Raw genomic sequence first — 15,926 nt, 5'->3', positions numbered from 1 at the left:
AAACAAAAAAACCCAAACGGGGGTGGGTGCGATAGTAGCAGAGACAGCGGCCTGAACCGTAGTCCAGTGAAGGTTGACATTCAAACACAGAAACCTCATCCCCACGTGAGGTGTGGCCCACATGCCACCAGTTTGTAACTCCTGGGGACCCTGGTTTAAAGATGCTAGATTCTGTCAGCCTCTTGCTTATTATGTAACTTTGACAAAGTCACTTAGCCTCCTTGAACCGCTGAGTGGAACTCAACCATGGCCCACAGCTCAGAGATAGTGCTACGACAGGTCGGCCAATGTGTGTCAAGTTCTGAGCAATTCTTGGGTTTTTCTTGCATGAACAACTCCTACTAGTACGACGAGCGGGTGGCGAGGGCTGCCGTAAGATGACGACGTAGCAGATAATGGGGACCTGGGAGTTCCTGTTGGCACAGATCCTAATGTACCTTTGAAGACACTGATTAATGAAGCTGTGTGTCCCGCGTGAGGTGAGGTCAGGATAACACTGCTTGTCTGCAGGTGTGTTGAGAGATGGGAACCTGGGGAGAGACAGGGTTAGCCTCATCCCAACGGGGAAAGCAGAGGCGGCTTCAGCTTAATCTCCTAAATGCCTCAGGTGTGACCCACAGATGCTTCCCCGAGGATCTAAATGGCCTTTTCAGGCCAAAGCTGGAAATCCTGCAGGCCCCCTGCTCCAAAAGATACACGCATTGCTCTACTGCTGTGGCTGAACTACTGGCTCACGTTTATTGAAAAGGCAGAACATAATGCATCCGAAGAGATCCAGCTTCCACAGTTCTCCAAACGCTGGCTGTAAATCACCGTTAGGCTTGTCATTCCCTTGGGTGGCAGCAAAACTGCTGTAATGAAACGTCCCTGGGAAGAATAAACCACAAGACGTGCCTTCTATTGTACAAGACCATGCAGATTACAGCTGATACAGTGCTGGCAGAAGCTTAGCGGTAAAGAGCCCTTGAGCAAAAGTCCCCATGCTGTGCAGTCCAGGGCGTTGGCTTCTCCTCTGAGGCCATCGCCTACCATCAAGACCCAAGTGTCACAAGGCTCATGCCCCAGGCACGCTGCCAGAGCAAGAAGGACATGGTTTTTCTAAAGACAGGGGATGGAAATCTGACCCTAACTGCCATTTCCAATGGAGAGGACGGCATTGTCGGGCCCTCCTGTATCTGGGGTGGTAAAGGGGCAGCTTCTACCTAAAACAGTGGGGAAGGGATACTGGTTGGTTTGGAGAACCATCATCAGAAGATAACCAAGGGATGGGCGCTTCTTAGTCACACAGCTGGGACGCGATCACATGTGGCTAAGTGAAGGGCTCAAGTGTTAGGTATTGTGACTATCTTTTACTTGCAATACTCTCTCTAGAGGTTTCTTCCCAAAGAAGGTGAAGCGATCGTACAGAGGATCTAATGCAGTGAGAAGCGGGCTGATGTGCAAACACTACTCCCAGGGTCTGTCTGGACAGTCCAGGTGGGTGCAAAGCATTTGCATAAAGAAGCCAAGATCGGAACGCCCTCAACAAGCCCTTTTGGGAGCAGAGCAACGAGGCAAGGTCCCCAGACCCCAGTAGGTAAGGAGGTGTCTTTGCACAACAGAAATTCACAACATACTGGGTCAGCTCACCTCGAATTCAGAGAAGTTGGAAGTAATCACTGAGCAAACAGTAAGTCAGAATTTAGTAGGGGGCTGAGATACTGTTCGAGCTCCTCCAACTTAGAAATGTGCTTTCATGAAACAGGACAGGACCATAAAGGCAATTCCCCTTTAAAGTGGCCCATGGGAAACCTCTGTAACTCTGGATAGCTGAGGTTGGAAATCAGGTATAATTCTTCTTACTTAATTACCTGCCACCTCTAGCTCCACTCCCTGACTTGTGATGAGCTCCGTAAGTCTTAATGACACCAGAAGATTCCACGACCTATCATTCCTTCAAACCAACGGTTGTCCTGCTGCTGAGAGCTGGGACCACACTCCCTTTCTTCGGAAATGGAGGCTGAACCCCTTGAGTTCTGTACCTCTAGAGATTCTAAAATGTTCTTTCTTTCCCCAATAAGTGCACTTTTTCCAAGCTGCTCCTGGAAGCCAGGGACAGGCCCCAGGCAAGCATATGGCACTGCTGGCATCAGAGCACTGGGTCTGGGACAAGGGAAGGGCAGGAGGCCGGCAGCCAAGAAGATAGGAGACTTGCCCTGTAAACCAACTAGACGCTACCCAATGCACAGTAAAAATATCATCATCTACAAGAGTTCTTGAGCTACGTGCACGTCTAAACCCAGTGTCCTTTTCCACTCCCCGTGAGAGGCCTCAGCGGGTACCAGGTGAGGCCAAGGCTCCATCCCTGCTACCCCCGCAGGTAGGCGGCGCCCGCGGGCTCGCGGCCCAGCGCGTTGATGTGCGGGAGCGCGCCTGCCGCGGCCGCCAGCTTCTCGCTCAGCTTCTGGTTCAGCAGCTCCAGGTGGCGGCCATTCTTCCGCGCCTGCCGCAGGGACCTCTTGACCTTCTTCACCCGGTCCCGCAGCTGCTTGTTCCGCTTCTCTAGGGTGGCCACCTTCTGCTGCAGCTTCTTGACGTGGTCCTCCTCCTCAAACAGGGCCTTCTGCACCGAGGAACACATAAGCTGGGGAGGAAACACCAGGAGACGCAGGTGAGTTTCAGAAAACCTCCCCAGGTAAGCTTCCTGGTGCTGCCAGCCCGGCAACACAGACCCCGATGTCACCAATGGCCCCAACCCGGGATAAGGACAGTCCTCATGCCCCCTTCTTGTTTTCACCCTGTGGACCCCAAATGCAGAACACCCCTCTTTTGCTTTCTGTGTTTGGGTACCCTAGATAATTTTGTTTTCAAAAGATACTCCATGGTTTTGTCTTCTTACGTGCCTACCGATTTGCATCCTGTTGAGTCCCTGTTGGATCAGGTCACTCTTCCCTTTTTGCTCTCATTCAGCAGTTTCGCCTGTTCAATTCTAATCTGACTCTAGAACATTTTACAGTAAAGCCCAAGCTTGAGGACCACCCACTTGGAAGCGAAACTGGATCCACTGAGGGCCTTCAGCGTATTTCCACGAAAGGGCTTTGCCTGTGCTGAGGTGCAAATACCCTCATTCTGGAAACATTTCTAGTCATCGTGGGATGGGCTGGAAGTGAGTGTCTCTTTTGAAAAACTGAGTTTTTGTTTCTTACCTAAGCCCCCTTGGTTTCTTACAGAAAAAAAAGATATTCTAAATATGTCACTCTAGCAAGGACAGAGAGCTCTGGTGACCCAAGAAGTAAGAGAACAAAACCCGAAACAGAAAGATGCACAGAGTATATGAATAGTCTACAGGAAGGTAACATACAAGTATCTCTTAATCTCTTATAGGAAAAACTTAATAAGAGAAATGCAAACTAGATCCACAATGGATTGCTTTTCTTTTAACAAAATGAAATTTTGATTTTACCCTTTGGTAAAATCAGAATCAGCATTTGGGGAAATAGGCATTCTCCTGTAGGCATTCTCATATACTGCGGGTAGAGTGTAAACTTCTATAAAGAACGATCTGTGTCAAAATGAAAACTGCTTATACCCTTTGATCTAGTCATTCTGATAGAAACACTCCCATATGTGCAAATGTATATTTATATATTATATATAATAATATAATTGTATTTTATTTATACACACACACACACACACACACACACACACACACACATAAAACAACTATAAGAAGGTTGAGGAATGACATTAGCATCATGGCCATATGAGACATCCCTCTTCCCACCCCCAACAAAAATGGCATCATGAACAAAAGTGACTTTAAGAGAACTGTGGGATCCACCAAGGGACCCAGGAGGAGTCTTGCCCACGCATGGCATCTGTGCATGCCTGTCCTTCTGATTGCTTGCCTGTCTCTAGTATTCTATTGTGTCCACAGAACCTATTTTTCCCTGTATATGCAAATTGTATGTTTATAAGTGAAAATGTTAATACATTAAATGATTGTTCATTTTGAAGCATAAGAAAAAAAGACGAACATCAGTCCTGGCTGTGGACCCTTCAGTGGTCCGCGAGCTTCCTCCAGCCCCTCTCAGGCAAAGAACCTCAACAGATATTCCTCAAAGGAGATATACAAATGGCCAACGAGTATATGAGAAGGTGCTAGACATCACCAGTCATCAGGAAAATACAAATCAAAACCACAGTGAGGAGCAGGCAAGCAAAGGAACCTGTTGTTTGTTCTCCCTGCCCCCCACCCCTGCTCTGCTGCAGCAGGGGTCCCAATAAAGCCCTGACTGAACTTGGCCTCTGATCAATTTCTATTGATTAAGGAGGCCAAGAACCCTAGTTGGTAACAGATTTTGTGGTGCCCAACGCGGGGCTTGTCCCTGCTGCAGGAGAGGATCTGGGCACCTCCGGGACCACCTAACGCAGCTTCCCCGCGGGTGACAAGCGGCCACCTGAACCTCCTGTTTCAGCATCACCTCGTCTGGTAAGTCTGCCTTTCTGGCCCCCGAGGGGCCTCAGTACCCTCATTCAGGCAACGCTTCTCCCCTCCCCTTTGTCCCTCACCATTTTCCCTCTCCTGAAATCTCTCTGCTTCTCTCTCTGTCCTCTCCTCCTTCTGTCCTTCCGAGAGAGTGGACGTCGGGCAAGCTACAGCTCCCTGTGGCCGGCAGTGGCTCACCGTGACGGGCGACAAGCGGAGGAGGGAGAGGCTCCCTTCACACCTTGCAGACCTTGGTCCAGCGGGCTCTCCCTGACTGACTGGAGATTTATGAGTGATAGAGGTTCAAACCTCATATCGTGTAGTGGGCTGTAAGTCCGATCATCCCCATATTCTCACCTTTATTTTCCTGCCGCCAAGAGAAGTCCCGTTGGGAACGAGCTGAAGCGGCAGATTTCTATATACTGGTGCATGCGTGGGTGAGAGTCCCACCTGTGGGTCGGGGACCCACAGACGACATACAACTGGCTGGTTTCCGGGCTTGATCACCACGATGGGCAGTGGACAGGGTGCTCCCTCCTTCACTGGCCCTTTCTGGAAGCATGCAGATTGGTACCTGAATAGACAGCCACAGGGGGCGGGCTGAAAAGGCAACCTCTCTGTCTCTTTCTCATTTTCAGTCTTTTCTGTCCCTCCTCCCTTTACTTCTCCCTTGGTCCTTACCCCTACCCTCCCATCCCCTTAATCCTGAAAACTTCTTGTTTGTGTCTTTAAGTTTTGCGATTGCTTTCTTTGTGATGTAGTTTTTGTCTGTCCAGCTGTTCCTGGAAGTCACTGCCGACATTGTGAGCACATACAAACACAGCCCGCATTGCCTGAGACTCCAGCCTTGGGTTACTTAGTGGGATTTCAAAGAACAAAAAGAAAAGACAGGGGCTTGCATCTCTCTCCTCTGCCTTTGCGATGTAACTCTTCTGCCTGAGCTCTCAGGAACTACCTGATTCATCTGTAGTCCCCCAGACTGAGGGGGGAAAAAAAAGGCCATTTTAAATTCAAGCAGGAAAACTATGAGATCTCTGCTTCTACAGAAATTAACTTGTCTAGCTTAAGCTATGGGTTTAATTAATACAGCCCCATCTTTGGAGTCATCAACATAAAGTACAATACTTTCATTGTATCTAGGGTTACTGGAAGTCAATAAGTGCATATTGTTCCTGTTGTAAAAATCTGTCAACAGGGACAATAACCTGATATGATTAAATTTTTAAGTAAATGTAACTGGGATAAGAACTTTTTGCTAAGCTACATAGGAATAATTATGTTTTGGAAACGTCCATCTAAGAAGCTAAAGTAATTAAGATAGGAATTAATTGTATCTGCAGGCCATTTCAAATAAGATAAACTATTGGAACATTAATTGCTAAACAGGTCTAAATTTACCTGCTTTTGTCTTCTTGTGAGAGAGAAATTAAGCTGTTTGGTGCCACCTTGAGATGTTCGCTACCCATTTATGGAATGCTAACGTGAAAGACAGTTCATGGTGGCTTAAGGAAAGTAGGATGCGTTAAGAAAAGAAGGTACGAGGAATGGGAATATATTTTGTTGAAAGGAAAAAGGATGACTTTGTCCTACAGCTGGCTGTTTCTGAAAGGGGAAAGAATAAGGGACAAGTATGGCTACAGAAAGTTGCAGGTTTGCGGAAGAGGAAAATTAGGAACTTTGGTCAGGATTTTCTAAGGTTGGATTAAATTTAATTAGGTAAATGGATTTTATTAAGAGTAGGTTGATGCAAGACTGGGCTTGGTTTCTCTCTCTCGTAAAAAAACAAAGTTTTCCCGGGATCGGGTTCAAAGTCAGCCCCCACCTTTCCCCCCTTCGGGAAGTAGCGATGGCAACAGAGGGATTATTAGAGTGCACAGCCCCTTCTCAATGGGAGACTTAGGAAACCCATAAGGCAGGTTCTCAGAGAACCCTGACAAGTTTAGGGATGAATTTATCAGGCTGGATTGACATTCTCTCTCACCTGGCAGGACATCATGGATTATTCTGGCCCACTGTTGTACCCCAGATGAAAAGGAGCGTATACTGAGAAAGCCCAGGGAACACGCAGATGGCCTACTGGCCACCAGTCCACATGGCCAAGTTTATCAGGTAGGTGGGACGCAATCCCAGAACATGACCCACGCTGGACTGTGAAGATTGTGTAGGCCAAGCTAGGATGAGACATTAGATTACTTGTGTGTCAGAAAGAATGAAAAGGTGTGTGGTGAAGCCAGTAAATTACGATAAGGTCTGAGAGGTTACACAGGAAAAAGATGAAAGCCCAGCAGGCTTCCTGAGCCGGGTGACAGAGGCATTCAGGAAGGACACCAACACAGACCCTGAGTCCGCAGAAGGGAGGACACTCTGGGCCATGCATTTTATCACCAAAGCTACTCCTGATATCTGGAGACAGTTCCAGAAGCTTGCGGCTGGGCCCCAAGCCCCGCTGTCAACCCTGAGGAGGCCTTCAAGGTCTGTAACAACCGAGATTAACAGAGGAGGCCAATGAGGATAAGAGGCTAAATAAAGAAAACGCAGCCTCTGGCCGCTCTGATCCACCCACCACCTCGAGGGGACCCTGGAGGGCCGAGAAGGCTGGACAGACCACCATGAAGCCCCTTGGGCCCAAACCAGTGTGCCTTTTGTCGGAAAGGGGGGCACTGGGAGGTGGAATGTCCTGGGCGCCCTCCTGTGGGATGCCCGAGCGCCTCCCCGGCTCCAGATCCATCCTCGTGACTGCAGCAGAGCCTCGGGTCACCCTCGATGTGGCAGGTAGGAGAACTCTTGTAGACGCTGGAAACGCCTGCTCTGCTCTGACTTGGCCAGCTGGCCCCCTCTCCAGCCATGACTGTGCTGTGATGCGAGTCGATGGACAGCCAAAGGAAAGGCGATTTACCATCCCCTCTTGCCTGTGGAATCGGGTCCATTATTATTATTCACTCCTTTTTGTACATGACAGAATGCCCTGTCCCTTTCCTCAGGAGAGATTTGCTAAATAAGTTAGGAGCTAGTATATTCTTAGGTCAGGGTGAATCCAAGAAGGTAATCCGAACGGAGAATGCATCTATTAGTCCCAGATGACCCACCTGTTGGGCATCAAAATATGCCCCAAGACATCCCCCAAGAAATTACAGAACAGGTAGATCCTGCAGTTTGGGATACCTCGGTGCCAGGAAGGGCAAAACGTGTTCCCCCAATAAAAATAAGGTTAAGGCCTGGGGAAAAATACCCCTGGAAGACACAATATCCTTTAAAGCCTGAGGCCCTGAGGGGAATCCAACCACTGCTCAGCAGATTACTGAGACACGGACTCATTAGGCGCTGCCAATCCCCTTGCAGCGCCCCGAACCTCCCCGTACAGAAGCCTAACGGGGAGTGTCGGTTTGTGCAAGACTTACGAGCATTAATGAGAGCTTTGCAATTAGGGAAGGATAAGAAATTAAATATTTTCACTGACTCTAAATATGGGTTCACACGTGCTACATGCTCATGTTGCCAGATGGAAAGAAAGAGGAATGTTAACCACTAGAAGTTCCCCATAAAACATAAAGATCTGATTCTGGTCTGTTTGTTAGAAGCAGTGTAGCTTCCTACCCGGGTAGCAGTAATGCACTGCAGGGGCCATCAGAGGGATGGATCTTTTGTGATCTTTTGCGAGCCAAGGGAACAGCAAAGCTGATCAAATTGCAAAACAGGGTGCACAACTGCAGGAACCTGAACAAGGTAAGGCTCTAGTGATTGGCCCCCCCTGAACTCCTAGCCTTCCCCAGTTCTCCCCCCAGGAACAAGAAAATGCTGAGAAATGGAGCTCTGAGAAGGGAAGCACAGGCTGGCATCAAAAGGAGGATGTTTCTAATCCCTGAAGCCCAACAATGGAGACTCACCAAGAGCTTACATGACGCCACCCACTATGGGAGGGATGCACTATGGGACTTGAGGCAAAAGGCTTTTTCAGGAAAGGGGCTTGAAAGAACAATAAAACAAGGAACGCTTGCCTCGCCTGTAATAACCCGCAGGCCCATCCAATCCCCCCTTCGTTACTCAGGCCAATTCAACGCCGAGGGACATACCCGGGGGACGCCTGGCAGTTAGATTTCACCCAAATGCCCCCACGATCAGGATATAAATATCTTATGGTGTTTGTTGATACTTTTACAGGATGGGTTAAAGCCTTCCCCACCCGATCTGAAAACGCCCTGCAAGTCTGTAAGTCCCTTTTAAAAGAAATAATTCCTCGGTTTGGACTTCCAAAGTCCCTGCAGAGCAATAACGGGCCCTCTTTTTATAGCCAAAATCACAGAGGGGCTCACAACAGCCCTAGGGCTAGACTACAAGCTACACACCTCTTGGCACCCCCAGTCTTCAGGGAAGGTAGAGAAAATGAACCATCCATTAAAGAAAACCTTAGCAAAGCTCTGCCCAGAGACTCATGCACCCTGGACCAACCTGCCTCTTATTGCTCTCCTCAGGGTCCGTGTAGCCCCCAGGAGTGGTCTGAAACTTTGTCCCCTTGAAATGACCTACGGGAGGCATTTTCTTACTACTGACATTCTACTGGATGAGGAAGTGAACCAGACCCTGAGATATATTATTCTAGGACAAGTTCAGAAAGCAATCCAGGACTATGCCTACAAGGCACTGCCAGCTCCCACTAAAAATACAGAGGAAGGAGCAGTTCCTTCACAAATAAACCCCGGGGACCCAAGTTCTTCTCAACATCTGGAAAGAGAGCTCCCCCAAAGGCCAACTATTGCCAACTATTACTGTAAAGTAATTTTAACCACCCCCACTGCTGTCAAACTGCAAGGCGTATCCGTTGGGTTCATCTGTCCAGACTAAAGCTTTTACTTCCAGAAACCCCACGGGTCACAACAGAAGAACAATGCACCCGTGAGCTAGCGGAAGATCTGAGATGCCTATTCCAAAGACAGGTACCATCAACAGGTAAGTAAAATGATGTAGTGGGTTGGCTCCTATCTCAAGCCTTAATGGGACCTGGGACGTCTCGTTTCCTTGGCTGATGTAGTTCTTGACAATCGTCTGGCCCTTGAGTACCTTCTGGCAGAGCAAGGCAGAGTTTGTGCGGTAACTAATACTTCCCGCTGCACTTGGATCCGTGCAACAGGACAGGTAAAAGTTGATGTTAAGGAAATATAAGCTCAGGCAGAGTGGCTTCATAATTGTGGCGGGGTGATATCGCCTTCCTTGTCTGGTGGTCAACAGTCAAGGAAGCCCAAAGTTAACCTGGTTCCTTCCCTTTCTAGGTGCTTTAATGGCAATGGTTGTTCTCCTTTTTAGCCTTTGTTTTGTTTAACCTTTTGGTTAAGTTTGTGTCTTTTAGGCTCCAACAGTTTGAAGTAAGGCTCATGATGGCTCAAGAAATTCAGCCCATTCCAGCGGAAAGTGGCCCAGGTCCCTACAGGTCCTTGGAACAGTCAGGTCCTTCTCCTCTAGGGGAGGCTGGGGTCTTTCAGAAGAAGAGACCTTCAGCCTCTTACCCCTTAATAAATGTGTCGAGTCTCTCGGGGGAAGGAGACAGGCTGGGACCTGGGAGCCTGTGCTGCAGGGCTGCAATGCTTGCACCTGGACACACCTCTCCTCAAGCAACAAATTAAAAGAAACTGTATGGGACTGAAAATTACTCTGTGCATGCTCAGTTGGGGCAAATTCTAGACAGAAGATACAAAGAGACCAAAAAAACCCAGCTGCCATTTTGAGGAGCCTGGAGCAAAAGCAGGGCACTGCGCATGCCCCCGGCACACAACACCACCTAAGGGGTGGGCAAAACACCTAAGCTACCCCTTCGGCCCAACCCCTGGACACACCCCTACCCTCACCCCATATAAGGAACAAGCTCGCCCCCTCTCAGGGCGTGGGCAAGCAAGGGAACCTGTTGTTTGTTCTCACTCCCCCCTGCCGCAGCAGGGGCCCCAATAAAGCCTTGCCTGAAAAAACAAACAAAACCCACAATGAGGTGTCACTCACACCTGTCATCAAAAAGACAAGAAATACGGTTCCAGTTCAAGATGGTGACATAAGAGGATTCTGAGCTCACCTCCCACCATGGACACACCGACTCTACAGCTACATACAGAACATCTTCCCCTGAAAGAAACCCCAAAACTACGAGTGACCCCTACATACCAGGCAACCGAGAAAAAAACGCACATTGAAGCAGGTAGGAGAGGCTGAGACAATCTCATCCTAAACCCGGTGCAGCAACCTGCAATCAACAGGGAACTGACAACTGAGCTTATCCCCGAGGAGCAAAGGGGTTGAACCCCACATCTGGCACCCCAACTTTTAAGACCTGCACCTGAGAGACGAGCCCCCAAAACTTCCAGGTTTGAAAGCCACTAGGGCTTCTTGGACAATCAATCACAAAGGTTTGAGAGATATCCAAGAGCTAGGGCAGAGTTGAACGATAAGGTTCATCTCCTACACAAAGCCACTCCTTCAAGACTGGAAGAGGTAGTTGTTTCATCTAACGCATATAAGCCATAGACTGTCAAGGAAAAATGAAGAAACAGAGGAATATTTCCAAAGGAAAGAATAAGATCAAACCTCAGAAAAAGACCTTAATGAAATGGAGATGAGTAATTTACCTGATAAAGAGCTCAAAAGAATGGTGATAAAGAAGCTCACAGAGCTCAGGAGGAAAATGCATGCATAAAATGAGAATTTCAACAGATCAAAAATATAAGGAAGTACCAAATAGAAGTGACAGAGCTGAAGAATAACTGAACTGAAAAATACAGTAGAGGTGTTCAACAGCAGACCGGATGAAACAGAAAAAAAGGATCACTGAACTCAGAGACAGGGCAGTGGAACTCATCCAATCAGAACAGCAAAAAGAAAAGAGAATGAAGAAGAGTGAAGACAGCCTAACGAGACAACATCAAGCAAAAGGGGTCCCTAAAGAGGACGAGAGAAAGGGGCAGAAAACTTAATTGAAGAAATAATGGCTGAAAACTTCTCTAACCTAGATCCAGATCCAGGAAACCCAGAGAGTATTAAATAAGATGAACCCAAAGAGACCCACACCAAGATACATTGTAATTCAAGTATCAACAGTTAAAAGACAAGGAGAGAATCTTAAAAGCAACAAGTGAAAAATAACTTATGTACAAGGGGAACCTACAAGACTATCAGCAGGTTTTTCAGCAGAAACTTTGCAGGTCAGAGGGAGTGGCGTGATATACAGATATAAAGAGCTGAAAAAAAAAAAAAAACTGCCAACTGAGAATACTCTACCCTGGAAAACTGTCCTTCAGAACTGAAGGAGAGAGAAAGAATTTTCTAGACAAGCAAAAGCAAAAGAATTTCATCACCACTAGACCAGCCTTACAAGAAATGTTAAAGGGAGTTATTCAAGCTGAATAGAGAAGGTGCTAATTCGTAACAAGAAAACATTACAAAGTAGGCATCTCACTGGTAAAGGTAAATATACAGTAAAATTCAGAATAATCTAATGTCATAAAGGCAGTGGGTTAATCACTTGTAAAGCCAGTATGAAGGTTAAAAGATAAAAGTAGAAAAATAACTATATAATTTGTTAGTGGATACACAAGATAAAAATGTATTTGTGACATCAAAAGCATTGGAAAATAAGTTATTAACTTAAAATGGACTGTTGCAAGTTGTTTTACATAAACCTCATGGTAACTACAAAGCAAAAACCTATAGTAGATAAACAAAATATAAAGATAAAGGACTCTACCACTACAGAAAATCATCAAACAACAAAGAGCAAGAGAAGAGAAAGGAACAGAGGAACTACATAACAACCAGAAAGAAATTAACAAAATGGTAATAAGTACATACCTATAAGTAATTACGTTAAATGTAAATGGACTATCTCCAATCAAAAGACAGAGTGGCAGGACTTCCCTGGTGGCACAGTGATTAAGAATCTGCCTGCCAATGCAGGGGACACGGGTTCGAGCCCTGGTCCAGGAAGATCCCACACGCCGCGGAGCAACTAAGACCATGTGCCGCAACTACTGAAGCTTGCGTGCCACAACTAATGAAGCCCGCACGCCTAGAGCCCGTGCTCCACAACAAGAGAAGCCACCGCAATGAGAAGCCCATGCACCACAACGAAGAGTAGCCCCTGCTCGCTGCAGCTAGAAAAAGCCCGCGTGCAACAACGAAAACCCAACGCAGCCAAAAATAAATAAGTAAATAAATAAAGACAGAGTGGCTGAATGGATATAAAATATGACCCATCTATATGCTGCCTAAAAGAGACTCACTTCAGCTCTAAGGACACACAGAGACTGAAAGTAAAGGAATGGAAAACGATATTCCATGCAGATGGAAACCAAAAGCAAGCTGGGGTAGCTGTACTTATACTATAAGACAAACTATAATAAGAAACAAAGGTCATTAATATAATGATAAAGGGATCAATTAATTCATCAAGAGGATATAACATTTGTAAATACTTATGCACTCAACATAGGAGCATCTAGATATATAAAGCAAATATTAACAGACCTAAAGGGAGAAATAGACAGCAATACAATAATAGTAGGGGACTTCAGTATCCCCCATCAATAATAAATAGATCATACAGACAGAAAAATAAGGAAACACTGGACTTCAACTACATGTTAGACCAGATAGACTTCACATTTACAGAACGTTCAATCTAAAAGCAACAGAACACAGATTCTTCTCATACGCACAGGAAACATTCTCCAGGATAGATAATATGTTCAGTTCCAAAACAAGTCTTAATAAATTAGAACGCTGAGATCTTATCAAGCAGCTTTTCTGACCACAGTGGTATAAAAGTAGAAATCAATTATAGAATAAAACTGGAAGATTCAAAAATATGTGGAGATTAAACATGCTCCTGAACAACAAATGGTCAAAAGAGAAAATCAAGAAATAAAACATACCATAACTTGCGGGAGGCAATAACATCAGTTGTAAGAGGGAAGTTCATAGTGATAAATGCCTACATGATAAAACAACAAAGATCTCAAATAAACAACCTAACTTTACACCTCAAGGACCTAGAAAAAGAAAAAATAAAGCCCAAATTTAGTAGAAGGACTAAAAGCTGGTTTTCTGAAAAAATAGTAATCTTCAGCTAGATTCAGTGAAGAAAAGAGCCGTAAATAAAATCAGAAATGAAAGGAGGTATTACACCTATTACAGCAGATCATAAGAGACTATGAACAATTATACACCACCAAACTGGACAATTTGAAGAAATGGATAAATTCCTAGAAACATACAACCTACCCACACTAAATCATAAAATAAATAGGAAATCTGAACAGACCAAGTACTAGTAAAGAGATTGAATCAGTAATCAAAAACTTCCCAAGAAACAGAAGTCCAGGACCATATGGCTTCAGTGGTCTTTCTTTCTTCGTTTAAAGAAAAATTAATAGCAATCCTTCTCAAACTCTTCCAAAAAATAGAAGAGAGAACACTTCCAAACTCATTTTACAAGGCCAGTATTACCTTTAATACCAAAACCAGACAAGGACACCACAGAAATCAGAAGCCAGTATCCCTGATGAATACAGATGCAAAGATCCTCAACAAAACATTAACCAGCTCTTTTCAACAATATATTAATAGAACCATATACCATAATCAAGTCGCATTTATTCCAGGGGTGCAAAGACGGTTCAACATCTGCAAATCCGTTAATGTGCTACACCACATTAATAAAATGAAGGATAAAAATACTATCGATAAATGCAGAAAAAGCATTTGACAAAATTCAACATCCATTTATGACAGAAACTTTGGTGGGGGATTAGGCCTCGAGGGCAGAGCTCTCATGAATGGGATTAACGTCCTTATAAAGGAGGCCTGAGAGCTCCCTTGCCCCCTCTGCCACGTGAAGATACAAGAAGTCTGTGACCTGCAAGAGGGCCCTCGCCTGTCCACGCCGGCTCCCTGACCTTGGACTTCCAGCCTCTAGAACCTTGAGAAAAAAATTTCTGTTGTTTATAAGTCCCCCAGTAGGTGGAATTTTGTTATGGCAGCCCAAACAGACTAAGACCCCCTGGTACATAGTAAATGTCCACTAAATGTTGGTCATTATTATGGTATAGAGTTCAATCTCTTAAAACCCTTAAGACCTTTGTGACTGGACCCAGCCTGCATCTCCAGTCTTACTTATCATCCTTCTGTTCACACACTTTATGCCCAAAGCAACCTGGCTCTAGTTGTTCACCAGTATGTCTTGTTCTTTCCCATCTCGGCCTCTGCGTGCTCTTCCTTCCTCCGGGAGGGCTGGTCGACCCCAGCTCTGTCTGGCAGTCCTAGAACCATTCTGCAGGTGCACCCCCACGACACTTTCCATAGGTGTCTCTCCAATTACACACAACGTTTCCTACTCCCCCATCTCCACAGCACGCAGAGCTATTCATACAGCACACACCAAGCACCACACAGCCCCGGGGGTACGTGCACTACCCTCGTCACACCGCGAACTGCCGAAGGCCTATTTCACCATGGTCTTTGTAGCCTTGTTGCCCTGGCCATTTTAGGCATACACTAAAACATCTGAATCAAGTTTTGTGTTCCAAAAATATCTGTCATTTAACAAAGAGCTTTTGCCACTGTTAAGGGGGTTGGGGGGAGGGAACATGTGCCACACTGCACTCTTCTGGCCAAAATGAGCCCCTCGAAGAGAAGGTGCTACAGGAGACTCTAGAGAACTCATTATTTATATAGTATATGACCAGATATCATCTATATAACTTTCTGATAGTTTAATATGGCCACGTACTAGGCTCAGCACTTTATATCCACTCTCACTAAGTCACGATCATTCTCTAAGTTATGACAGATCCTTGAACCAAGAGCAAGATAAAAGAATCCAAGCAAAGTCTATTAAAAGAAGAGGACTGGGTTTCGGGGGGGGGACTGACATGTACACACTGCTGTATTTCAAATGGATAACCGGGGCTCCCCTGGTGGCGCAGTGGTTGAGAGTCCGCCTGCCGATGCAGGGGACATGGGTTCGTGCCCCGGTCCGGGAAGATCCCACATGCCGCGGAGCGGCTAGCCCCGTGAGCCATGGCCACTGAGCCTGCGCATCTGGAGCCTGTGCTCCTCAACGCAAGAGGCCACAACAGTGAGAGGCCCGCGTACCGCAAAAAAAAAAAAAAAAAAAAGATAACCAACAAGGTATTGCACAGGGAGCTCTGTTTGATATTATGTGACAACCTAAATGGGAAAAAGAATAGATACGTGTATATGTATAACTGAATCACTTTGCTGTACACCTGAAACTAACCCAACATTGTTAATCAACTATACTCCAATATAAAATGGAAAGTTAAAAAAGAGGACTGGGTTTTAATATGGCTGGCTGTTCATTTTGAAAGGACAGAATCCAATAGTGGGTTGGAACATAACATCAAAGAGAAGGCTGAGTTACATTTTATGACGTTCTTCACACGCTGCATTTTAAAATAAT

The 15,926-nt window shown here is 45.9% G+C and overlaps 1 protein-coding gene across 1 annotated transcript in view; it reads right to left on the bottom strand.

Annotated features, from left to right (window-relative positions):
* Positions 1-713: 713 nt before the first annotated feature.
* The window catches only part of LOC115842245 (coiled-coil domain-containing protein 3), a 101,604-nt gene continuing 86,391 nt past the window's right edge, over positions 714-15,926 (bottom strand). The window contains exon 3 of the mRNA XM_030836977.3: positions 714-2,623. Within this exon, the coding sequence (XP_030692837.1) occupies positions 2,348-2,623 (276 nt within the window). The 3' untranslated portion in view covers positions 714-2,347. The remainder of the gene's footprint in view (positions 2,624-15,926) is intronic.

The sequence above is a fragment of the Globicephala melas genome, chromosome 2 (genome assembly GCF_963455315.2).
Source record: "Globicephala melas chromosome 2, mGloMel1.2, whole genome shotgun sequence".
Lineage (NCBI taxonomy): Eukaryota > Metazoa > Chordata > Mammalia > Artiodactyla > Delphinidae > Globicephala > Globicephala melas.
The sequence above is the reverse complement of the archived record's forward strand: the minus strand, read 5'-3'. Positions and strand labels throughout refer to the sequence as shown.